General features: G+C 39.9%; 1 protein-coding gene across 2 annotated transcripts in view; it reads left to right on the top strand.

Annotated features, from left to right (window-relative positions):
* Positions 1-27,606, top strand: part of ST8SIA4 (ST8 alpha-N-acetyl-neuraminide alpha-2,8-sialyltransferase 4) — an 84,594-nt gene that overhangs the window by 12,730 nt on the left and 44,258 nt on the right. For both annotated transcript variants that reach the window (XM_007070054.4, XM_037903305.2), the window contains exon 3: positions 4,475-4,732. In XM_007070054.4, the coding sequence (XP_007070116.2) occupies positions 4,475-4,732 (258 nt within the window). The remainder of the gene's footprint in view (positions 1-4,474; positions 4,733-27,606) is intronic.

Here is a 27,606-nt window from a genome sequence, read left to right as displayed (position 1 = left end):
AAAAATTGGTTAATCAAATTAAAGTATGCATTTTTTCACTGATTCAAAATTATTAAAAATCAAAATACTCTCATTTATCCAAATGACCCAGGGGACAGAGGTGACGCTAGCCCATTGGGGGCCCAAAGCAGAAATGCCTCCCGCCCAATACAAACTAAAAAAGCAAATAGAGGGCTCCCTTGAGCTGCTCAGGACCCTAAGCAATTGCTTATTTCTGCTTATGCTTGGAGCCAGCTCTGCTGGGCAATATCCAGAACTTTCAGATAACTGGGCATTTGGATAAATGGAAGTGTTATTAACTAACCTAGGACTACATTGTGGGGGGGGGGGGCGCACGGCACTGTGTGGATTTGGATAAATAGTATTTTCAGATAACTGGAATTATAGTATGCTACCTTCTGTTTGGATGCACAGCTGAAGGCAAGCCCAGTTGTTCCCTGTGAAACAATATTATTTTTGGTTCTCCCTCTTAATATAAACATTTTAAAAAATCTGTATGAACATAAAGCCACAATCTGCTTTCAGAGACACATGTGCAATTCCTATAGACTTCATTAGGAGTCAGTGGGAGAGGTGTGGGACTTGGAGGGGGGGGGCAAAATTTGGTCCCCAAATGCTTATCTAAATCTATATTCAGCCAGATAAAGAAGGTGAGTTGTTAATACCTTTTCAGGGAAAGCACCATTTAATTGATAACACATCGTTTTAACTAAATCTTCCATAACTAATTTTGAAATTAAGAACTTCCTCTGCATTCCAGATGGTGTATGCTTAATGAATGGTATCTGGTAAAGCTTTGGTAAGAATTAGGCTAATGTCTTTGCCAGGGGAGGACCTCTCAATGTAGTTCTAACACCTTTAATGCTACAGTGTTTCTGGGATTGGTCTGGCTTCTTAGATATTTATGGTGCTCTTTGGCAAGTTTGCCTCATGAGTTGTTTCTGCTCGAGACAAATGGAACATAAACCCTGACCCTTTCTGGAAACTAGAACTTCCAGTGCTAGCTACCTTGGATGTGAATCTTCCTGGGAGATGTGGTCTCTGTGGATCTTGCTGGGAGATTTGAAGTTGAGAGGTTGGTCCATTTTCTTGAACAATCATCAGTGAGCTACAAATTAATCCAGAGCCTTTAAATTCAAAAAGTCTACCCACCCAACTCTTCTTCAGTGTACACAATTCTCAGGCAGAGATTGGAGAAGCTACCATTGTTTATGGCACTGTGGCACAGTACAAATATTGCATTTTGAGTTTTATAATGATAAACTACATATTAAGAGAAAAATGCCAGTTTATTCTATGGACTCCTTTTAATATCTCCCAGAAAGCTATAAATAAGTGTCATTACTAATAATTATATATTGCCTACAAAGTAATCCACAGTTATGCCCACAGTTCTGATATAAACTGAAATCAGAAGTTCATATTAAGAGCGAAGTCTCCAACAAATGATCATGTCAGCAACAGAGCTATCTTGTAAACTTGTCCTGTAAACAAAGCTGTAAATTGTGAATTACCTCTTATTCAAATTATTCCATACATATGTATGAAAGACTTCCATTAAAATTAATGGAAGCTGGATCATGACCTTCATGCATTTAAAAATAATTAACTAGTGAATTTAGGCTGTGAATTACCCATATTCAAATTAATAAGTACAAGTCACAGTTCAAGTCAGGGCTCTTTCTATCTAATCTCTTTCATGTTAATTGAGAGAAAGTTATTCCCCACTTGGATGCCTTTACTGTGTGTCTTTTTAAATTTTAAAATAATACATGGGAAATCCTATTTATGTGCAAACATAGCTGCACGTTGGCTAACACACACATAATAGACAGGTCCTTCTTTGATATTGAAAGTGTGTATTAGGTATTGAAAGTGAATCCTCCTGATCCCCCTTCCCTTGTGATTCTTATTTCACTCAGGTCCTAGAGAGTCCTTTTGACATTTTCACCTATTCATTGAGGCTCTCCATTGTGGCGGCCACCTTCTAGCTGTAGTCACCATCTCCTTTAAAAAGCCCCAACTCTGAGGGCTGCATTCCTATGTAATGAACATTTTTACCAATCTGCTCAAATGTTCTTCTTCATTCTTTTTCTAGTCATTTACATCTCTATTGCAGGTACCCACAAAATTAGGCATATCAAACCCACAGGGCTTTTAAGTCTATTAAACTTACGGGCTGAAGAAATTCTTTATCTTGCTTTACAAAAAACAAAAAAACCCTGCCTTGCCATTTACACCATTTACCAAAAGCTTAAAGCATTTAAGGTTTTAATATCTCCCATTCTGCTTCATTATTCTCAGTCCCTCATGCATGCTACATCATCAGATGTCGTTGCTCTGATGCCACTTCATACATACACAAGAGCCCTAAAATAGAATTTGAAGGTTTTCTCTTTATTTTAGTTAGGTTTAAGATGTGTGAGGTAACATGAGAAAAAAAAATCTTACTATGTTTCACTTTCCCTTAGGCTTTTAAGGTAAATTTCAGTGTAGCAAATGTTTTGTAACCAGTTTCATTATTAGACATTCTCTTGTATCTTGAGGCAGTGACACAGGATAGCTGACTGGCCTACATGATGATGTTGTGTTTTTGTCCCTTCACATCTGGAGAATATTTCCCCCCTTTCATTTCCCAGTAGGTACTTCTAAATAGCTTGTACAGCAGTTAAAACAGCAGGGTGGTTTTCCTGGTAAGTATTGATCCTGTTCTAAGGATTAGCAATGCAGAGTCCTTAAAGTGACTATAAGAAAATACTATTTTTACACTCAACAAAATGCTTGTTGTGCATTCAGAGTCTTATCTGCTGACTTGAATGACAAACATGTCTCTTTTTACAGCTTTTTTTTCCCCTCCTGTTAGAATTGCAGAGCCAATGCTGAGATAGAATACCTTTTTAGGGAAATTTGTTAATTGATAACAAATCTGCTTCAACTAAATCTTCCTCCATAACCAGTTTTAAAATTAAGAGCCCTTTTTGACCTTCCGGATGGCACATACATAATGAGCGGTCTCCAGTAAGCTTTAGTAAGAGTTAGGCTAATGTCTTTGCCAGGTCAGGACCTCTCAGTATAGTTCTAACCCCACTTCTGCATTCCATCCTACTGAGCACCTGCTTAACTTTAGACATGTACCGTAGTCCCATTAACAAACATAAGTACATAGCTGAATAGGTGTGGACTTCAACATGTGCTTAAATGCTTTGCTGATTCGGGATTTGTAGCTGGTGGTATTTGTACAATTGGGCTCTATGACAGAGTGGACCAGATTCTTTTCCAACTCATGCATTATCAAGTAAATTGTTTACTAAGGCCCAGTCTACATGTACAGTTGCACTGTTGATTTTAAAACTGATGTAGCTAAAATGGTGAAACTTTGGCTGCAGACACTCTTCGACTGGTTTAAACCTGGCTGTTTGGCTTGCAGAGGTGCAAGCTAAACTGACATAAACCGGATTTAAATCTTTGAGTGTCCACACAAAGGTACTCTTAACTTGGTTTAATAGTGGCTTATTTTGGTTCATCTTAAACCCATTCCTAACTGACTTAAGATAAACCAAAATAAGCCAATATTAAACCAAAATAAGTGTCTACATTAGGGTTTGTACCAGTACAACTGAACTCATTTAATTAAACCACCGCAAGTTTGTGCAGACGAGGCTTAAATTGAACTTAAATTGTTTTAAGTTACAAAACTGCAATTTCTCTGTGTAGACAAGTGCTAAATTCTAATGAGTTATATATGTGCAAGCACACTGAATAATAATACCAACTTGGTGCTTAAAACTGAAGGGCAGGGTGATCAGAGGAACTCTGCAAATCTTTTAAAAGTGCAGTTCCAACATGATCATGGATCTGTATTTAAAAAAAAAAAAGGCATTATGGGGAATCCAGACTTCTCTCCTGCTGATTTCCATGACAGAGCTGCTCAGTTTACAGGTTAAAACAAGTTTTATTTCGCTGCCAGCTCTGACAACTCGACCAAGGCTGTGAGAGCCATGCTAGTTCATTCCTTGATTTTTGACACACGAGGCTACTTTGAAATCCTTTGTAAATATCTTTTAACTTACCGGTTGCTAATAAAATAAGATGATGCAGTTTATTTTGTAATCTGTGCATTAACCCACATGTCAGATTGGTTTTGAGTAGTGTTTTAGAAAACTGTTACTGCGCATATGCACTGTCCAACTTTTAAAACTTGAATCCATCGTCACTTAATTCTTTAACACCTTTTGATTTAGACTCTGTCTTTGAGTAATTGCTTGTCACATTACATTTTTTTAATCAAGACCATAAGGGTTTCTAATGGAGCCCTAACATAACTTTATAGCACCTGAAATGGCCATAGTCTAATATTATGGGAATGAAAATCTGAAACCTCACACTCTTTTATGTTATATGTTTTATACCATATTACTAAAAGATGAGCTGATTGTGAGGAATGAATACTGTCTGCCTGTTTCGTTCAAAATAGGAAGAATATTCTTCGGTTTTTGGATGCTGAAAGAGATGTCTCAGTGGTCAAAAGCAGCTTCAAACCAGGAGACATAATTCATTATGTGCTAGACAGACGTCGCACCCTGAACATTTCTCAGGATTTGCATAGCCTCCTTCCTGAAGTTTCACCAATGAAGAACCGTCGGTTTAAAACATGTGCAGTTGTGGGCAATTCTGGCATCCTCCTGGACAGTGAATGTGGAAAGGAGATTGACAGCCATGACTTTGTAATAAGGTGAGCTTTCATCTGCAGCTGGGGATTATAGCCTGCTATCTGTCACTTTCGGGGCGGGGGGGGGGGGGGGGGGGGGGGGGGGGGAGGGAAGGGAATGGCAGAAATGCTTTAACCTGAGAGCTCAATTTCCGGGATTATTTGGAATTACTGAGTAATTTATCTGTAGTGATATTTTCACTGTGTGATGCCTAAATTTAAATACATTTTTGGTATGGAAAAAATAAGATTACTTCTATATTGAAAATGAGAGGTGTGCACATTAGAAGGTAGAAGACAGATTCATATTACTCGTTGCTTGTGTTTGTTCATTTGTTTTATTCCAGATAAAATCATTACTCTGATAGAAGAGTTGGTCCTATAAATGGAAAATTGTTCTTTTTCCAAAATCTCTTCCTGTCTCTTGGCCAGTAGATGTGGCCTAGCAGTAAACTGCTCAATTACTTTATATACAGTAGTGGGAGGCAAAATTTCATTGTGATGCATTGGAATTTAGTCAGATGCTTTCTGGTAAGGTAACTGAAAGCCACACATCTCTCTCACTGCACATTGCACTGAAAATATATCCCTACAGCATGTACAAAAAGTTTATTTTTTTGAGTGTAGATACTCAAACATGCTCAACCGCCACAAAATTTTGTCTTAGGACTTCACAGATCAATGGCAAATTAAGAGCAGTTACTGGCTCCATTTGACAAGCTGTCATTATATGAACATACATAGATAAATTTAAACAAAAAAGATAGTCTGTGCTTTTTAGGCAAAGTCTCCATTGGTATGGAACAAGGAGGGTGAAATAATGGTGATAAAGAATTATTATATATGTAGGGTTAGCTCACATCACTGCTCCTGTTCTTGTTTTTCCTTTTCTATCTTGTACAAAGCTGGTGGTCAAAGAAAATTGAAAAGGACGGGGTCTGTGAAAGAAAAAATTATGGTTCTTTTCTTTTCATAAGCCTGGGAGTTTCAAAAGCTTTCAGTGGAGGTTGGACATTTAACTCCCTTAGGCAGCTTTGAAATGCAAGCTAAAGAAATACATCACCCTTTTCCTAGTAGTCACAATTGGCAGGAATTATTGAGTAGTATTTTCTTCAAAGGCATGATTTTAGGCTTGAATAGGGAAACGCAGCAAGTTTTTTAGAAAGACTTAAGAAAACCTCATTAGTATATTGGACAATGTGAAATACATTTCATCGTTCTTCATCACAGCTAGATATCCTGTTTTATGATGATCTGCAAAAAGAGCACTTTTCCAAAGATGCTAATAAAAATGGATACAAATCCTTTGGATTCTATTATGGAAAAATGCTGCATGTCATTTAGGGTTGCCAAAGACCTCAGATACTCCTGCACCTTGCTAACTGAAGGGCCTGCCTTTTTTGTTTTGGACAGTGACACTGCAGAAAGCTGGGAGGACAGAGACAAGAAAATTATCAAGAGTTGGAAGCTATATTATAATGTCTGTCTTCATATTCCATTCTGTCCTGCAACATGTGACCCAAACACTGCAGATACAGATATAGGAGCTATATTTTATTTTGGAGTTATTTCAGTGACTGGCCAGACACTGCCCTTTCCTTTTCCATGAGTGTTCAACTTGTACTGAGAACGCTTTGATTCTGCCAAGTTGGAACTCCTGCTTATAGCCAAGAGAGTTCATTATAAACAGTCCATTGCCTAACTGCACTTAGCCTGTAGGTTCTTTGTTGATGTTATGCCCTCTTGCAGGTTTAATGTGTTTGACTTGACAAGCTGCATAATGATGCAGATACCAGACTTTCTGCAGGAAGTTCTTCTATGTGAAAGCAAACTCATGATTGTCCCTCAAAAAGGCCTGGATTCAGCAAAGTACCTACGCATATATTTAACTTTAATTGTGTGCTTAATTCCTACTGAAGTCAAATAACTCATCGCTAAGACCTCCTGTGCCTATCCCCAAAACACGTCTTTTCTAGTAGTGAAACCAGAGAATGAGCTCTAATATGAATTTTGAACTAACAAAGAACTTGAGCTCTATGGAATAAAGATAAAGTACGTTTGCAAAGGTTTAATCTACAGAAATTAGCCTGTGAATAAAAGGAAAATGATGAAGCTCAATATGAACATCAGGAAGCAAAATCTGCAATTTAGATTGAAGGCACATGTATCACTTCAATGCAATCCCATCACGTCAGAGGAACTAGCCATAATAATCAATATTGCCAGTATTCCAGAATATGGTCAGATTAGCCAAGAGTGAATCCTTCATATGAACAAGAGGCAAGGAAGTGAGTGTGTGACTTTGGAGTATGTATAGTACAGAGATTTTATTCACTGGTCAGACCTTAAAACTCTTCAGAAGTGCACAGAACGCGTATGGCTAAACTGCATTCAGAGACCTTTCACTGCTTAAAGTATGTAGTAAGGAAGTCCTTTAGGAATTATGGGAGAAGAATGAATATATCTTTTTGCTAGAAGGAGGAGAGAAAGGAACCTAATAAAAGTAAACAACACTCTATGCTTCCTTCATGCTGGATAATTGTATTGCTGTAAGGGCTCAGGTATCAACTCCATGAACTGACTTTGCTGCTTCTTTTGGTTTATGTCTCTGAAAATAAAATATACACATCTTATTCACCATTCTTCTTTGCTTTTCTGAAAAAGCAGTTGTATAGGCTATATTGGACTCACAATTGACCATACAAACTAATGAAGAAAGCTTCTGTAGACTCTAACATTTTTGTGTAGTATGAGCAAACAATTTTAGAGAGATACTTATATTGGTTTGGTAAAACTAAATAATATTCTGTTAATTTTGGTAATACTGTGTTTTCTTCTTAAGAGATTCATGAAAGGAAATACATAACAAAAAGTATGTATGTGATTTATTAGAACAGGAGTATCTTGATCACACTACCCCTAGTATCAGTGGTCTTGTTAATTTGATGCTGGCAGTGATAGTGAAAATGAGACCAGAGTCTGAAGATAAGGAAGGTACTTCAGACATTCTACAGTATTTGAATTGTGATATAGTAAATCCAGCAATCTTGCATTACAGTATGATGGAATTGGATACTACATTAAGGTAACCTGAAAATATTAATAACCAATGAAATGACTTGGACACCCTAAAAGCATTATCAAGGGTAGAAGGAAGCATTCACTATGTAGCTTATTTAAATTTTATAGTGTCTTATCTCTAAGGTAGTCATCCAAGGTCATTAATAACTGGCCCCCTTTCTGTGAGACATCAGTGTGCTGTATGCTGATGATGTCAGACCTATCATAGTCTCTTGGAGCATGCAGCTAGCTAAAGGAGAAAATAACTAGGTTGTGTTTAGAATGTTTAAGCCAGGTTTTTAAAAATAGGTACCTAATAAAGAGAGACAGTGTATGCATACATGGGAACAAACAGGTAATTGTGCTAGTAAATTACAGTTGCATGAATGCAATTATCACTCCTCTTTACAGAGTGCTAAAAATATATATGTAAACACACAACTGCATTTGCAAATGCAGTTGTATGTTTTATCAGTGTAACTATCTGTTTTTACCATATTTAGGGCACATCTTAAGCAGCTATTTTTGAGATAAAGCATAACTCTACATACGCACAGGACTTGATTCTCTTCATGCACCAGTGTAAATCAGGAGTAACTTCTTTTGTCAGGGGCCAGATCTTCTGCTGGAGTAAAGTGGCTTAGCTCTGTCAAGTTCAGTAAAGCTACAACAGCTTAAGCATCAGAAGGTCTGACCCAGTTGAGTTAACTTAGAGAGGAGAATCAGGCCTCTCTTCTCTTAAAATGGTACTGATTGCAAATTGTTTTCTCTTCAGATTCTTTCCTCGTCACCTTTTAAAGCTAAGTGTATCCAAGTAAATGAGCCTTGATCCCTGCATCCACAGTACTGATGTGGTAAATCACAGCATGTAGCATTTTTGTATGATACCATGAAAAGGTTCCTTAACTCCAAGAACACCTGTCACTCTATGAAAGGAATCAGTGCTGTAAAAAAATAAAATACACTGATTACTTGCAGGCTGCTGAGAAGTGGCCTGGCTCAACTTGCTGCTGTTCTGTAGTTCTCTAGCTGTTGAATCAGATAGATATAAGATGGTGCTCCTGTCTAAGATTAAAACAGGTCAGGCTTGTTCCTCCACTGAGGATGTTTTCTAAACAATATTTCTACTGCTGTTGCTCTCAGGAAAAAAAAAAAAATACTTGCAGTAAGATTCAGTAGATCTCTGCAGCTCTAAGGACTCCTTTCCTTTGTCTGCATAGTATGATTGTGCTTTTTCTTTAGAGATAAGTTGCAAGGATTTAGAAAACCAAACAGACAATAGCCATAGGACTACATGTGCTGAATGCCCCCCAAATAACAAGGGTGAAATAGGCATTCAGGACACAAACGATTTTAACCTTAACCGTTTTTCTGACCAGCTCTCACTGTCCAAGTTTTTCAAGCATGAACTCTGCTAGTGATGTTACACCCACTAAAGGGTATAGCGCTAACCTTAGTAGGGCAAGCAAGTGGCAATTTTTTTTTGTTTATATGGTGATTTTAAGACCTTTGTTTAAAACTATACAATTTTATATTTTTAGACATATATTGTAAGATAATTGTAATGTTTCCAGGTATCAAAAAGAAGAGCTACTTGTGTACGTGCCGAGAAATGAGTTCAGGATTCTGATTTTTCCTATAACAGCTTGTGATTTCATGAGTGCACACAAAAATTCAGTTTACTTTTAAGAACGCTGAGGATTTAAGAAAAACAGCTTTGTTTTGTCCACAGGACTTAAGGATTCTGATAGTCACTCAGGAAACCTTTGCAGTGTAGCTGCAGATAGTTTATTGTGACAGTGCAAAGTAAGGACCAGATTCTGCCTGCCTTACTGACACTGAGTAGCACCTTACTCCACAAAGAATCCAGACCTAAATATATTAATGTGGGCTAGATGGAGCATTTAGGCCTATCCTTGAGTAAGGGGCAACACCTACTCCTCTGCTTTAAGAGCAGCTCTGTGAGGAAATTGTAACTTGCCTGCTCCCATCTTCTTTGGTGAGGGGAGTAAGTTGTGAAGTGTCATCTGAGATAATGGCAACTACGACATGTGTATTAAGCAAATTGTTGTTGTGCATAAAACTACCAAATATTAATTTTGATAATAAACCTTCCATGGAGATGTAGGCTGAGCAGAGAAAAGGATTTTTTTTCATTCTATCCCATGACCCCCTCACAGCTCTTCAGAACTGTCCACGTAGTAAACATTTAATCAGTCTTGGGGTTCTGTCGCATCTTAAGTTACATTTTATCAGAATACTGTATTTATGCATATATGATGCAGTCCTTACTTGCACAAGTAGTTCCATTGGCTTTATATAGGAAAATGATGCATCTCTTGTAGAGACGGACAATAGACCTTCGGGCAAGTGTTTTTCATGTGAGTAAGGGTTTGTAGGATCACTCTACATGTATGGTCAAAAAAAATCTCTGCGTCTGTCTCCTAGAGATGTATGGACATACAACTTTTGTGCCTATTTAAAGTATTTCTAGTCTATAGACTAGATATATCTTGAATAAAATGCCAAAATATGAGTCCCTACTTTTTTGAGAATCATTTCCTAAATTGAGAGATTTACAAAGTGCCTGTCCAGGTCTGAATGGAGCTAATTCCGAAGAGTTTTGGTGGGCGGGAACACATTGTACTCATTCAAAAAATTTCTTTAGGTTTCTGCCAGCCATTTATTCCAGAACATAATCAGATCCCCTTCCAGTTTGCCCAGGATATGGAAGTAATTACTTCTTAATCTTGTCTACTTTCTGCACAGTCACGCTTTTACAAATAGCCTCATTGAAGTAGTGAGGTGTCACCAATTGAGCCTCATTTGCTGTAGTTTAATTTCAGTTTCCCCCAAATGACCCACAGCAGATTGTTTTGTTTTTATGTTGGTTCATGATGATTTCTGGACAGAAATCCAGCATTTTGAGTAGAATACTGTTAATCATGGCTCCCTGGAAGGCCTCCAGTGAAGCCTAGAAGTAAGGGCTACCATCTTGTCTGTGTACTTGGAAAAGTCCTTTTTGCTCATGTTTTTGTGATGTGATGTTATCTCCCCCCCCCCCCCCCCCCCCCCGATGGCAGGGAAGGTGAAACTTTTTTTATCTCAAAGGGTTTGACGAGCTTTTGATGAGCTTCTTTGAGAAGGCCAGCTAGTCCCACTAATGTTTGCCTTCCTTCCCCTCATTCATACTCATTCATATACCCTCCCCATCTGCAGACCAGACCCATGCCTTTCCCAGAGAGAGTACTGTGACAGCACTGCTCAAACTTCATCCAGGCAGCTGGGGGTTCAGGAGGTGATTTTCCTTTTTCTTCCCTCTGTAAAATAAAAATCCCAACAAATTTGTAGTGTAGTGCTCTCCTGGCTTCACAAAGCTGCTGCTGCTGCTTCAGCAAAAATAGTTCTGTCTCAGGGACACATGTCTTCTGTGTTACTGGAGCAGGACTAGTGGGGCAGCTCTAGATGGATTTTGGCAGGAGATGAGTGGTTTCATATTACTACAGGCTGTGTAGCTCACTGGATGAAAAAGTGCTCATTCCCATGCTAAACATTAATAAAACCCTAAAATATATACAAATAAGTTACTTTTACTAACAAAAGAATCAGTGTGTGGTTTAGGAGATTCTGGGATATGAAGCCTTTAAACCTGTAGGTTGCCATTGTGAATCAGATCCAAGTAGATCATGGCTAAAGTCCCACTGTTGTAAGTTGATCTGAGTGGACAGCCCTGAGCCCATTGAAATTAAGGGTCTGCACAGATTAGTTTGTAGGATCAGGGCCCAGATATTGACCAGCTGATAACTGTGCTGGTTCTCTATGAGATGAGTTGATGATCTCAGTCAATTTTAATAGAATGTGTTTGAATGTGTCAATTGATTTAAAAAACAAAGGTGTGAACTACAAGAAGCAAAGGGCCATCTCTTCAGTGCTTTTCAGGTTGCAATATGAAGTGTGCAAACTTGGGGAAACATCAAAACATGAATTTAAGTCATTAAAAGGATCACTGCGTACCAGTGATTTGAAATGAGTGAGTCATTCACATTTCTGCCAGTTGAGAAAGGGGAGGGAGGAAGAAAGGAGGGAATTGGGGAGTCACTTTCAGCCTTTTGGAAACATGAACTGTAATTTTTTTAAATCTGTGGTTATGAATGAGGGTGGTGTGGGGGTGTGTATGGTGGGGGGATGGGAGCGGGGGTTTGAGTCCTTCCCATGCTGGGGGAAGGAATCTGGCTATCTTTTTAACCTGTACTTTGAATGTCTTGTCTGAATCTGATTAACATGTATGACAATCCCCAAACATACCATTTCCGCATTCGTATGGTTTAATTTCCTGCTGTGCATTAGAGAAGTGAAATGGCCCCTGGTGTAAATTAAAGCAGTCTCTAGCTGCTCAAAGTAATGGCAACCCATCTTGGGCTGCAGTGCTGCCCAGAATCCTCACAGTACCAGTATGGGCACACCCCTGATTTGTCTCTCGCCATGTCCTCAGCATGCCCTCTATGCCAGGGCTAATGGGGGGTGAGGGGAGCAGTATATACCTGCCCTACATTGTGCCTGTACCAGGGGAATGTTTTCATGGTCACTTGTGTGTGGCTCCTGTACAGCAGTTGTATACCTCCAGAATGGTGGATGGAATCTTTCTCAATTTTCAGAGAAATTCTTTAAATTTAGGGAAAAGGAATACCTTAATAAAGTTACCTACTGTACGTTTTCATGCCTCATTCTAATATATTATTATATTTACTAACCAGCAGATCTTGGTCTTGTATTTTTTTTGTTTGTGTAGCTTCACTGGGAGTGATACCTAAAAGTTAGAGGAACCTACTCTTAGTGGTTAAACCACTTATATCTCTCATAACAGACAGGTTATATTTCCCATATATCATCTAATACAAAACCCTTTTAACCATAGTACTCTACAAAGACTAAAATTCAACACAAAAGCCACCCAGGAAGCCAAATAAAAATGAGAAATCCAATTTCTCTGTAAATCTCCCCAAACAAAAATTCTGCAATCTTCATGCAACAATTTGCTGCTTCTGTAATCCAGTAGGTTCCCCAGATTTGTACTTCTGAGGTTTCTGGTCAGATGAAATTACATTGAAACAGTATTGAAAAATGTTAAGAACTTCTTATTTCTCTTCTAAATCTCCAAACGCCTACCCTAATCTTTTTTTTTTTCCATGAGGGAAAAATATCTAACCTCCCCCTAAAAAGGGAAACAGTCACAACACTTTATCCCATCTGTCTCCACTGAACTCTACATGCTGCTAATATACCATGTTACAGAACTCTACTTAAGGTGTGGTAGTAGTCTCAAAATTGTGTATGTAAAAACAGCATTTTGGGGTTTCATGTTAATTGTCTCAAAGATTTTTAGTGCAAAAGTGCACAGTTTAGAAGTATAAAGATATTTCCTGGCCTCTGCAATTGCTATTTCTGCTGTCCCTTCTTTCTAGGAAGCAGATGGATCTTTGTTGCCTACAGGGTGGATTTGATTTAAATCAAATTTAAATTGCTAGTTAGGAAGACTTGATTTAATCATGGATTTTTACATAACAACCACGGATTTCTACATAACACCTTTTATAACCTTAATACATATTCTTCACAACTCAGAGATAGACACAGGTATCATTTTTAGAAGTTACACACTACACATTTTTAAAGTGATTTTTGAAAACTTTTCAGATTAGTTTTACAGCTATATCAGAAAATGAATGATTGATTGATTATTTTTTTCATTTACCAAAGGTAAATGAAGCAAATAGTTCACCTCCCAATGACTTCATAAATATCTCTAATTCAACAGGGTAATCATTAATATTTGGAGGATTTTCTTGCCATGCTGTATTAGGAGGAGAACATCACCAGACAGACATTTAAATTGTTTTATTTAACTAAAACAACAACGTTATGTATTCTGGATTTTTTTCTTCAATAGCAACCATAATAGTTTAACAAAACAAGTATATGAATTTTTGAATTTAAACGTAATGTTTGATTTTTGTTAATTGTTTTTTTAACTACGATAGTTAAATGAAATATTACAAAAAATTAAATCTACTACGTCAGCCAGGTCAATACAAGAAACTTAAAATATTGGCTTCTGCAGCTAACTCAGTCATCTCCACCTTCATTTTCCTGTTTGTTCATAATCTGGAAAAGAAAAACAAGCTTTCCTGCTTTTTTAGGTCCCAAACGATTTCTCAATTTGGAATGAATTAGTCCAAAGGAAGAAAATTTTCTTTCTGCACCGGCAGAAGAAGCTACTGCTGTTAAAAGTGAGATTAGCACTTCAGCAGTGTCTGAATCCCAGTGCTTAAGTGACTTCCACCAGTTCACTGGTGTGACTTTCTTTAAAACATCACCAGCAAACATATATTTCTTGAATGGTTCTTATTCCCAAACTGGGAGATCTCTTTTACGGCCCGCTGCAATTATAGGCTTTCCCTTCTAGTGAGAGAATGGTTTGGTAGATCTTAAATCAATGAAAGCTACACTCAGAAAGACCTCAAGACTTCTGGAATATGCTGCTCAAACAGTTTCACTTTGGTTTCTACTGCCTGTCCCTCCCTTCTCACATTTTCTCCAGACTTCATGTCTGGATCTATTCCACGCCCAACTATCTTCTATTCCTTGAACTTTCTGAAACTTTGCACTTTTAGAGAGAGGTAAGGGATTGACTCTGTGTACACAAATTTGCAAAGGGACAATAGGGTTGAGGTCTGTTATTTCTCACCTCTAGATATTTATTTAAAACATTTTTGCTGTTAACAAGCATGTTATCTCTGGAGACACAAATGCACAGTTTGAGAACTGGAAAACTAAGCATCTGATGGTATCTTCTAGACTCAGCACTGAGTCCCACGGGGTAGATAGAAAGATTAATTTAAATAATCTATACAGAAGCCCCTGGAACGTGATAAGTTTGGATCCCTAGTCCATCAACTACTGGAACTCATTTACAAAACTTTTCTTAAACATTACATGAATATATTGTCTCATACTATAGAATTAGAATTTATAATCCTTATTCCATGATGATATCTTTGAGCTATAAAGTATCTTAATTAAAACTATCTTTAGATTGCTTTTTTTCCCCCTCAAAGCATTTTATTAAAAAAATCAGATTTTTTTTTTTTAAATAATTGATTTTTATCCACCCTGGTTGCACATCAGCATTGTCAGTAAGAAAGATTTTGCCAGTCGAATTAGGCCCTCAGTTTTCCAGTGTTCATTGTCTTTAAATTATTCCCTTAGGCCTGGTCTACACTACAGCATTAGGTTGATTTTAAGGCAGTTTATGTTGACCTAATTATGTCAGTGTACATACTACAGCCTTACTTCTGCCATTGTAAGTGCCCTGCTACACTGACATAGTAACTCCATGAGAGGCATAGGGATTATGTGGATGTAGTAAGTAATGCTGTGTCTACAGGACACTGCATCACCCTAACATCTATTGGCAGTCATTCTTGTCAATTTCTGGCTCCCCAGTCAGGCTGCTGCTCAGTCTCCGCTCCAAGCTGGGCTGCCACCCAGGCTCCCAACTCAAGCTGCTGCCGAGCTATCCACTCCCTCTGGGGAACCTGCTGTGCCCCAGATCCCAACTCCTTGCTCCCAGCTGGGCTGCCCCCAAGCTTCTGGTTTCCCGCTCTGATTTGCTCCCCATTGGGCACATGGCAACTGACCAGACTCCCAGTGTGAGTCTCCTAGCTGGGAGCCTGGCTGCCCCCACCTCCCTGGGCTCCTGGTTCCCTACTAGCGTGACCCGATTTTTCCCACTTTCTATCTGAACAGGTTGGGTGGTGGTGGTTAATAGGCGCCTGTATAAGAGAGGGCTCTGAATATCATGACTGTCCCTATAAAATCGTGACATCTGATCACCCTGCTCCCCACTGGGAGCATGGCAGCTGACCAAACTCTGGGTGCGGATCTCCCGGCGGGGAACCTGGCTTCCCTCCCAGGCTCTTGGCTCCCTGCTGGGAGCACAGCTGCACCTGGCAGGGAGCTCTTTGCCCGGAGACTGGTCAGCTGCCCCATTCCCAGTAGTGAGTGGGGAGCCAAGAAGCCCGGTGCGGCTACCCTGTTCCAGGCAGGGAACTGGGCTACTGGCGGGGAGCTGTGTGCGGAGCTAAGAGTCCTGGCTGTCAGCCCCCAACACTGCCCCTCTGAAATTGGTGGAAGCACTTTTGGTGAGGGGACACACCGCCGCCAAAAGAAGGGCAGTGTGGTCATGAACTACCACAATAATTACTGCGGTGGCTGTAAATTGACCTGACGTAGGTTGACTTAAGTTTACAGTGTAGACATGCCCTTAGTGAAACTTGTGTATTCCCCTTACCTTTAGTGAGGTTTGCACAGGTTTAGGTAATTGGAACTTTGATAAACAACTTTTGTTGATTATTCACCAGAAGGAATAGAATCCAGCTCTATTACTCTTAACTCTCCTGGCTTTATAGGAATAAGAGGTAAGGAAGCAGTAGAAACTTTCTTTTCATTGTGAAAGTAAAGTAAGCAGTTACAATGAGCGCACACAGGCAGCAGCACATCTGGTGAGAGAAGTTGCCAATTTTACAGACTCACTCTTCAGAGCAGAACTGCACGTGTGATAGACAATCTCAATAGAACCTTTAAAATTCTCTTCCTCTTTATGTTCTACAAATACTTGAGCCCATTGTCTGTCCTCTTTCTGAAAATTGTTCTGTTGTGTGGTAAAATAGCTTTAATTACAGTATTTAGCAGTGAGTGAGAAGAGTAGCGCCTAGAGTAATATTGCTCACTTCACTGAGTGTTTACCTATGCATAGGCCCCAGCTTTCTCTTACTTCTATTTTTCTCCCCCCTGTGTCGTAGCAAAAATTTGGCTGTAGACTTGTTAGTAGCACAAGATTTAGGGTGACACTTTACCCTTTTTCAGTCTTTGGATAACACTATCTCACCTTATGTCGTATCTTTTATTTATTATTTTATTTAAAATATAGAGTATCATAAATATAGATGGCACTTCAAAGACAACTTTTCAGGTTCTGCTGACACTTTCTCCGTCCTAGATTCTGATGCTTCTTTTGCTTCTCTTCCATACATGACAATTACTAATTTGCCAGCTGATTAATCTTTTTTCTATTGTGTTCCTAATTACATTTGTCAGACAAAACAGTTGCATAAAAATAACTCCTATCTTCAGCTGTTGCTGTTCTTTATTTGGTGCCTCTGAGAAGTGGGGAGGGCAGAAGTGACTTACTACCGCTACTCTGTTTCCAGTCTTCGGGACAGCTGGAAGCCCCTTGTATGAGTTAGAGCAGCTCTGAAATTATTCTTACTTTGTTGCAGCCAGAATGTTTCAATTTGAGTTTCTGCTCCAGTCCAGGATTTCTCTAGCTAGGCCTTTTCCATATCTTGGCATACCCACTGTGCCATAGGCCCCAGAGTAGGTAATGTAGAACCAGCTTTAGAAACTTTTTTCATTACCCGTGGGAATCATCAGTTCAGTGAGCACCTACCATGGCCATTGACTTCAGGTGCTCAGCAGTTTTGAAACTCAGGCAGTTGTTAAGGGATCTCAGGGTTTAGAAGCCTAATTTAAGACACGCAGTTTCATAAATCTTGGCCTGAATGTGCAATTTGATGGAAGATCAGAGTCTAAATCAATAAAACAATAACGAGGGGTGATTTCAGCTGCACACATGAAGGCTAGTCAAATGTCACAACAGGATATTTAGAGAGACAAGGTGCGTGAGGTAATATCTTTTACTGGATCAACTTCTGTTGGTGAGAGAGAGAGAGAGAGAGAGGCTTGTCTCTCTTACCATCAGAAGCTGGTCCAATAAAAGTATTACCTCACCCCCACCTTGTCTCCCTAATGTCCTGGGACCAACATGACTATAATACTGCATACAACAGATAGGATTTAGATAAAGTTTCTTGACATCAGCAATGACTGCTTTGTGGAACAGCTAGGTCTAGAAGATACAAGATCCAGTCGGACTTTTTTTAATGGTTTTCCTGGGAGAGACACCTAAGAGTAGGTAAAATTTCCATTAGTGGTTAAGGCACTTAAGTTAGTCACTAGCAAAGACATGTTCTAATGTAAAACATCCATTAATATTTTTTCCTTCAGAAGTTACAAAACTCTAAATTTATCTTTTAAAAATTGCCATAATTCCATTATTCTATAAAACTCTCCTAAACAAAAAGTATACTATCAAACTGTAATCTGAACCAAACGTTACCAGTTCTGTAATAAGTCTGCTTCCCTCTAGCCCCCTTCTTCTTTTGGTGGGTTTTGTGGTTTAAAAACCAACAACAACTCTTCAGTTAGTGCAGCTCCACCAGCATAAAAACTCTTCCTTTTGAATATCCAAAGTGCTGCTACTTACTATTCACAACCACAAAGATCCTTTTTCTGCATGACTGGAAAAGGAAGTTCCACTTAACCCTCCCAGAAGTGTAAATAATCATAATATTTAACCTCTCTTCCTCCACTGAGTGACATAATGGCTCTAAAATTACCTATATTAAAACAGTATTAAAAAGTTAGTGTTGTGAGATCTGCCCTCTAGACTAATTCTCTTATATAGAGTAAGTAAAGCTACATATACGCAAGAAGATGGAGTTAGGGTGGAAACTACAACTTAGATTTTTCTGGCTTTCCGTGATTGAGATCTCATTCTTGATATTTCACTTACTTAGTTTTTTGCATATACTATGCAGCAACATTTCAGTGATATGAATTTATTTCTTTATAACCATGTCAGAAGAACTCTGCTGGAAACAACAGTAACTACTCAGTAACTCATGGGTAGCAGTGCAGCAAGGTCTGCTGCCAAATAAGTAAATAATGTGTCGTCACTTTTTCTAAGTATTTAATACCATTTAAACCTTCCCTGTCACTTCACTGTGCGGTCTCAAATGAAAAGAACCCATATCACAGTCACTGTAACTTCAGGAACAAGGAACTTAGTGGTCATAAGTTTAAATTCCTGTTTTGTAAACAACTTAAAAATAAGGGCACTAGAAATGCGGAAACTTGTTGGCAGCTGACTTTAAAGAAGGCAACGCTTTTTTTTAATGAAATCTGTCTTGTCTTGAACTCTGAATTCTTGCAACAAGTCTTACAGTAGGGAATAATTAACAAATGATAACATCAACATGATAGACCTTAAGGGGTAGACCTGGCCCCTGTACATCAGTGGCAGATAGGAGCTGGCATTGTGCTGCCACAAAGGGCCTTGGGAAAACTCCCTTAGCACAGGCACATCATATGACTACGATAGGAAGTTCTGTAGTGGCTACTGTGCATACCCAGCAGATGGGAGAAAGTCTTAGGAGGGGCTGTCTAGGAAGTGAGACCATCACTTTCAGGGATTCTGGGCTGTCCAGACTGTGGAGTAGCCTAGAGGTAGCTGTTGGGAGCTTAAATTGGAGCAGCCTGTGCACGAGTGTATGGCACAAACCACGCTGGCTCCCGGCCATCCTACACGCCTGAGGGCTCCAAACCATAGGCTTTTCAAATCACTCCTATTGCCAGACCTCTTCTGTTCTTTGAGGAAGAAATACAAATTTCTTCTTAAACTAAGGGCTGGGGGAAAGCCAATGGGTGTGGAGAGCACACCATTTGGATAGAGATGGCCCTTAGGGGAGGATCTGTTAAAGGGGAGTCTCTGTATCCTCGAAAAGAGGTGAGGATGGATGTTGATAAAGTCCAGGTAGGAACTGAAGACAAACAGTCAAATGAAAGAGTCCCATTCAGTTACATCACATAATGGCGGAGAGCTAAAAGTGACACGTTTTATAAGTGCTTATTTACAAAAGCTAGAAGTAAGATGATGATGATGAAACTGGCATTACAGAAACTTGGTGGAATGATGATAATCAATCGGACATAGTGATACCAGGGTACAAAATACATAGTAATGAGAGAGTAGGTCATGCTGGTGCGGGAGTGGCACTATATGTGAAAGATAGCAGAGTCAAATATAGTAAAAACCTTAAATGAATCAAATTGTACCATAGAATCTATATAGATAGACATTTTATACTTGAATAATAATAATATAGCAGTAGGACTATACTACCGACCACCTGACCAGGATGGTGATGGCGATTGGGAAATGCTCAGGGAGATTAGAGAGGCTATAAAATAGGGAAAAAAAACCTCAGTTATAATCCCCCATTATTATTATCTCTATATTGACCGTGTACATGTCCCCGCAGGATGGGATGTGGAGATAAAGTTTCTAGACACCATAATGACTGCTTCTTGGACCAGCTAGTCCTGGAACCCACAAGGAGAGATTCACAGGCTCTGGTCCGAGAGGTGAATATAGATGAATCACTCAGTAATAGCAACCGTAATATAATTAAATTTAACATCCTTGGGAGGGGGAAAACATCAAAGAAACCCACCACAGTAGCATTTAACATCAGAAAGGGGAACTATGCAAAAATGAGGAAGCTAGTTAAATAGAAATTAAAAGGTACAGTCACAAAAAAATACCAAAATAGAGGCTCAAATTCATGGTATAGTCCAAATTAAAAAAACTAACAAAAAACGGAGGACCAGAAAGTGCCATCACGGCTAAACAACAAGGTAAAAGTAGCACTTAGAGCAGTGGTGCTCCTTTGCCCAGTAATAGAATCTGTGTGCACCCCCTTCCATTACCGCACAGTGGGCTCAGCAGAGGAGCTTAGGCTGCAGGCAGAGCTGGGTGGGTGGTGGAGCTGCGGCTGGGGACGGAGCAGGGGGTGGAGTAGAGCTGCTACATGGGGGCACAGTGGGGCTGGGTGGCACTCCATTCCAGCCCCCCAAATGTTCCTCTGAATCTTCCACCCCCCAAACGTTCCTCTGTGCAGTTTGGGGAACACTGAGTTAGAGGCAAAAAGGCATTCTGTAAAAACCAGAAATTAAATCCTATTGAGGAAAACAGAAAGGCGCATGAACTCTGGCAAGTCAAGTGTAAAAGTATCATTAAGCAGCCACAAACAAATTTTGAAGAGCAACTAACCAAAAAAATTCTGCCATTTTTAAAAAGTGATATCAGAAACAGGAAGCCTCCCAAACAATCAGTGGGGCCACCGGGTGATTGAGGTGCTAAAGGAGCTGTCAAGGAAGATAAGGCCATTCCGGAGAAGCTAAATTAATTCTTTGCATCAGTCTTCACTGCAGAGGATGTGAGGGATGTTCCCACACCTGACCCATTCTTTTTAGGTGTCAAATCTAAGGAACTGTCCTAGATTGAGGTATCAGTGGAGGAGGTTTTGGAACAAATTGATAAATTAAATATTAATAAATCACCAGGACCAGATGGTATTCACCCACGTGTTCTGCAGGAACTCAGATATGAAATTGCAGAACTACTAAGTGTGGTTTGAATCAGCATCTGTACCAGATGACTGGAGGATAGACAATGTGGCACCAGTTTTTTAAAAAAAGCTCCAAAGGCCATCCTGGCAATTGCTGGCCAGTAAGCCTAACTTCAGTGGCAGGCAAATTGGGTGACTGAAAATGTAGAAAAGAACAGAATGATCAGACATTGGCTGCAGGCCAATGGGGGCTGAGGGAAGTGGCAGCTGGTATATCCCTCTGCCCGCATCCCCCATTGGCCTGCAGCAGCGAACCGTGGCCAGTGGGAGCCACGATCGGCCGAACCTGCAGACGCGGCAGGTAAACAAACCGGCTTGGCCCGCCAGGGGCTTTCCCTGAACACGCGGCTTCCCAAGTTTGGGAAATACTGGGCGAGATGAACCATTGGTCTGATCCAGTATGGCCATTCTTATGTTCTCTCCTTTATTTTTTGTTGCTTCATGCTACATGTAGTCCAAATGGAAGGCAGTGAAGCTGTTTTCTGTTAAGTATGCAGACAGCATAGTGATGTGCTTTCTGTAAATAGACAGATGAGCAGGTATTACTCTCTCTGGTACGTTCTGTGATATCCTTGCTTTGTTTTTTTGTTTTGTTGCAGTGTACTTGAGCCTTGAAGTTCGGTTCCAGATTTAGATACATTCTAAAAGTTCAGGGGCATCTGAATTCAGCGTTCCAGTTTTGGTCCATTTCAGAGATCAGGACTTGTATCTGTATTACCAAAGTTTTCAGGCTGATGGGGAAGGCTTTCGGGGTTCTTGGTACCAGTTTAGGCCCATCTGTAGAGTTTAGATGACATGAATACATATCAATTTTCCAACATCAGGTTAATCTTAATATTTTGGCTTCCAGAGTACACCTCTAGTTAATACCATATGGTGGGCATATTATCCTTTGATCCACAAGGAATGGTTTGCTAAAAGAGGAAACACTTTCACAGCAGTGCTCTGTGCAGGTTCTGCTTGATGCCAGCAACTGTTGCCAAACACTTCTATTTCAACCAACAAGCCTGTATTCTACAAATAACACAGATTAGGCAGTGAATCAACACACTTAAAATGTATAGGGTCAAATCCTGAGGTCCTTACTCAGATTTTACCTGTTGCTTTACATTGGAATTTGTCTGAGCAAGGAATGCAGGATTTGGCCCATAAATACTGGAATTGAATATGTACATTGGGTCGTCTAGCCCATTCCATTGCATCACTGTGGAATAATAAAATCTGTATTTGGCTGTGGCTTCCATGAATGTGATTGCAATACCTTCTTTATAAGGTTATTCAGTTCTGCAACTTCACTGTGCGACGGGCTTAATTGGGCCATAAAACGAGCATAATGAGCCTGGCATGGAACATTTCTGTATAAGAATGTAGATACTCTCATGATGTAGGTGATGGGGGCATGACCAAAGGAAAAGAAGTATGTGCAATGCTAATCTTTGGCAACATTTTTAATTCCTTTGGCCACTAGAGCTTAAGGAAACTCTCTGGTCACGCAATCAGAGACATGAAGGTCGCTATCTTACAACAAAAAAACTTCAAATCCAGAGTCCAGCGAGAAACTGCTGAATTGGAATTCATTTGCAAATTGGATACTATTAATTTAGGCTTAAATAGAGACTGGGAGTGGCTAAGTCATTATGCAAGGTAACCTATTTCCCCTTGTTTTTTCCTCCCCCCCCCCCCCCCCCCCCCCCCCCCCCCCCCCAGATGTTCTGGTTAAACTTGGATTTATGCTGGAAGTGGCCCACCTTGATTGCCATGCACAGTGTGGGGAGAGTGGTCAGTTTGGATGAGCTATTGCCAGCAGGAGAGTGAGTTTGTGTGTGTGTGTTTGGGGGGGGGGGGGGGTGAGAAAACCTGGATTTGTGCTGGAAATGGCCCACCTTGATTATCATGCACATTGTAGGGGGAGTGGTCACTTCGGATGAGCTATTACCAGCAGGAGAGTGAGTTTGTGTGAGTATGGGGGTGGGGGAGTGAGAAAACCTGGATTTGTGCTGGAAATGGCCCACTTTGATTTTCATGCAGGTTGTAGGGAGAGTGGTCACTTTGGATAGGCTATTACCAGCAGGAGAGTGAGTTTGTGTGTGTGGTTTTTGAGGGGGTGAGAGAACCTGGATTTCTGCAGGAAACGGCCCACATTGATTATCATATGCATTGTGAAGACAGTGGTCACTTTGGATGGGCTATTACCAGCAAGAGAGTGAGTTTGTTTGTGGGAGGGCGGAGGGTGAGAAAACCTGGATTTGTGCTGGAAATGGCCCAACTTGATGATCACTTTAGATAAGCTATTACCAGCAGGAGAGTGGGGTGGGAGGAGGCATTGTTTCATGGTGTCTGTGTATAAAATGTCTTGTGCGATTTCCACAGCATGCATCCGATGAAGTGAGCTGTAGCTCACGAAAGCTCATGCTCAAATAAATTGGTTAGTCTCTAAGGTGCCACAAGTCCTCCTTTTTCTTTTTAAGGAAACTAAGAGTAGTCCTCAGGCTGCTCTGACATGGGGGCTGTTCCTGGGCAGTACTGCAGGAGGATTGAGGGTTTAATCACTTTGTGTGCATGCACGTAACCTGTACTCTGTACATCTCAGGATGTGGTTCATTATATGGATTCCCAAATGACATGCAGTGTATTTCGGTACTTTTGTGGTGACAGCATCACATTGCGTGGTCATGTTCAATTTATTCTTTCATGTCACCCCCAATGGAGTATTGTTTCCTGTCAAGGAAACAGACATTATACTTTAGAATATTTTTTCTCCCCAAGTGAACCAACTCATAATTTATCTGTTAAATCTTATTATCTTAATTTCTGTCTGTCACTCTAAATTTTTTTTTTTATAGGTTACTGAATTTACTTGTTCATTGTGCTAGTCCATCCATCATTTTATCAGCAAATCTGATCACTGTACTCTCTACTCCTTCCTCTAAGTCAGTGGTTCTCAACCTTTGCAGGCTACTGTACCCCTTTCAGGAGTCTGATTTCAGCCCTGAGTGGTGGGGCCCGGGCTTTGGCTTGAGCCACAGGTGGTGGGACTTGGGCTTCAACATATATCTTAACTTCAAGGGGCACCTGCTTGCTACCACCTAATGGCAGTCCTGCACTTGTGACACCCCCCCCCCCAACTCATCCTGTGACACCCCCCTTCCCCTGAGGGTTGCCACACCCAGACTGAGAAACACTGATATAGTATGTAGAGCAGTATAAACAAGTAATTGTCCGTATGAAATTTTAGTTTGTACCGACTTTGCTAATGCTTTTTATGTAGTCTGTTGTAAAACTAGGCAAATAGCTAGATGAGTTGATGTACTCCCGGAAGACCTCTGCATACCCCCAGGGGTACACGTACCCCTGGTTGAGAACCACCGCTCTAGGTCACTTATGAAGATACTAAGTAATAATGGATACAACACTGACCCTTGTTGAATGCTTCAAGATAATGGCAACATGTAACAGTAATAATTAATCTCCTCCAGCCGGGGGTCTGTATCTGTCCTTATACTTCTTGCATATGATTACATGAGTACTTTTATCGAAACCGCATTTTTGCTTTCTAATTGAGACTCTATGTGGAACTGTTTTTTAATATCTTCATATATTATGTTCACTATGTTTGTCATATATATATATATATATATATATATATATATATATATATATAATATATAGTTTAGTTTGACCTGAACTTGAACTTACCTTAACTATCTTCTTGCTGCTTACTTATCCTCCTTACTAGGTTCTTGAATCCTTATTATTCTCATAGGTTTTTTTTTTATATGATGTTGAGGTTAGATTTACTGGCCAATAATTTCCTGAATATCATTTTTATGGGATAGTGAACCATCTGAGTTAGGATTTTGGATATTGTCTTAATTCATCCAGTAGATAGAGTAGTGAGCTGTGGAATCCAGGTGTGCTGCCTTGTATTCAATGGAGTGGATACTAGTGAACACATGTATTATGACCCTTCCCCACCTGTTTACTTTTTCCCCCAGATAAAGACCATGATAGTTTAAACTTTGTGCACCATCAGACCAAGAAGAATCTTTCTAAGAATTGGGAGATAAAAGGAATGAATATAGTTGAATTCTCTAGTCAGTGCAAGGGGAAAACAAGGAGCTAAAGCTGCTAAGCTGTTTAATCCATATAAAAATATTTGTTCTTTCAATCTCAAAGACCAGAATCATTTCCCAATGTGAAATTTAATGGATAAGAAACAAAGAACTAAATAAAACAACCTCTTTTTTTGTAACATTCTTGTTACCAAGGCAATCCCTGTTTACATTGCAGTCCCTTTATAAATAAGCAGCAGTAAGGAATTTGTGAAGACTGCTGTAGCCTTGCAAATTTCCGCAGGATGTGATGACGTTTTGTCAATGCTCATATGCAGAGGCACTCACCTGCTTCCTGAAGTCTGTCTTCTGTGTAGGATATAACTGATATTTCTGTTCTGTTTTCATGTTCCCAACTTCAGTATGTGACTTGAAGGATTTCTTATATTCAGGTCTGTCCTGCTTGGCATTGATGAGTTAGGCTTGCTTTCTTGCAAGTTGACTTAAGTAGTGGTGATATTGTTTTTGTTAAGATGGTCACGTGCTTGTGAAGCTTAAAGGGAGTTGCTGAGATCTGGGAGAGAATTGTATTTGAGAGTGGGATTTTTAAACAGTAGTGCAGTAGGAAGAAAACAATATTGGGGTAAGTGGGCAGGAAATAGCCCAGTAAACGCCACTGTAGTATTTATTCTCCCTTGTTCAATCTGGCTGAGTGGTAGCAGGGACACTTATGCTATAGCCTTTTATTAACAGGAGAAATTAAAGTTTAATTTGAAGCTTGTCATTTAATGTCCAGTACTGGAAAATTATTGTCATGAATCAGCTGGCTTATTACTGGGTATCCACCTTCTTCCCTGGCTGAGCTGGAGTGAAAGGATCTAGCAAATGGAACATATTGTGTTATGCAGTTCAATGCCGGCCAGTAGAAAGCTCCATACAAACATCTGTCAGGGATGGTCTAGGTAAACTTAATCTTGCCTGAGTGTGGGGGGTGCACAAGATGACCCCTGGAGGTCCCATCCAGCCCTACATTTCTATGGTTCTGTAATCCCTCCAGTGCAGAAAAGGAACAGAGTCCCTGAGGTAGGGTGACCAAATGTCCTAATTTTATAGGAACAGTCCTGATAATCATGGCTATGTCTTATATAGGCACCTTATGCTCCACCCCTGACCTGATTTTTCACACTTGCTATCTGATCACCCTATTCTGAGAGCAGAGGGGAACAGGCTCAGGAGGGCAGCAGAGGCTGTGCCTGTGTGTGAGCAGGAGCAGTAGGTCAGAGTCAGCAGTTGAGGGCTTTGAGGTAAAGGCTGGGTAACAGGTGGCCTGAGAGCTGGGCAAGGAAGCAACATCTTGCCTGTGGCTGTCGGGAGCCGCACAAGCAGCAGTAGCAAGATACAGGATGATGGCCTGAAAGTATTTGACATGGGACTGCATTACATATGGTTGGGAGAATTGTAGTTTGGAGAGGTCCCAACAAGACATGGTTACTTTTTATACCCCTCTCTCAGACTGCCCCAAGGACTGAGTTAGGAATGGTTGGGTTGACTTTTTTTTTTTTTTTTTTTTTTTTTTGTGGTAACCATTTAAAGTAATTGTGCCTAGATTATTCCTCTCCCTTTATTTCTGGCAGCCCTAGTAAAGTAATCTTCAGTTACTTCCTCAGAATCCATGAGTGTTAATAAGGATTCACTGAGGGCTAAAACCTATTGATCCTAGTGCTTGGAGCACTTTCAGTGCTGGTCTCTGAGCTCATGTTACAAAGAACATGCTCCCAGACCTATATAGGAGTCTGGTGTATCACAGCATACCCTGCAGTGAGGTTGGGTGTAATGCATTATGGTTAAATAAACAATAAGTGGAGTAAGATGCATACCTTTTTAGTGAATTGAACTGACAGCATGATAGAAATGAATTAGTTGGGCAAAAAGCTGTGGTGGTTTGAAATATGGTTAAAAATTGAATATGTGATTAAAATATGACATTTTAATTCAGATACCATTCCTTTTTCACATGTCATTCATCTGAGGTCCCAATTCAGGAAAGCAATAAAGTATATTCTTCCATGTATTTGTATTCTAGTACAGGAACTCCTCACGTAACGTTGTAGTTATGTTCCTCAAAAATGCAACTTTAAGCAAAATGATGTTAAACGAATCCAATTTCCTCATAAGACTTAATGTAAAAGAGGGGGTTAGGGTCCAAGGAAATTTTTTTCACCAGACAAGACTATTTTATATATGTACACACAGTATAAGTTTTAAACAAACAATTTAATACTCGTACACAGTGATGATGATTGTGAAGCTTGGTTGAGGTGGGGGAGTCAGAGGGTGGGATATTTCCCAGGGAATGCCTTACTGCTAAATGATGAACTAGCAATTGGCTGAGCCCTCAAGGATTAGCTCTCACACT

Source organism: Chelonia mydas, chromosome 5 (genome assembly GCF_015237465.2).
Source record: "Chelonia mydas isolate rCheMyd1 chromosome 5, rCheMyd1.pri.v2, whole genome shotgun sequence".
NCBI lineage: Eukaryota > Metazoa > Chordata > Testudines > Cheloniidae > Chelonia > Chelonia mydas.
This window is presented reverse-complemented; position numbering and strand designations above follow the sequence as displayed.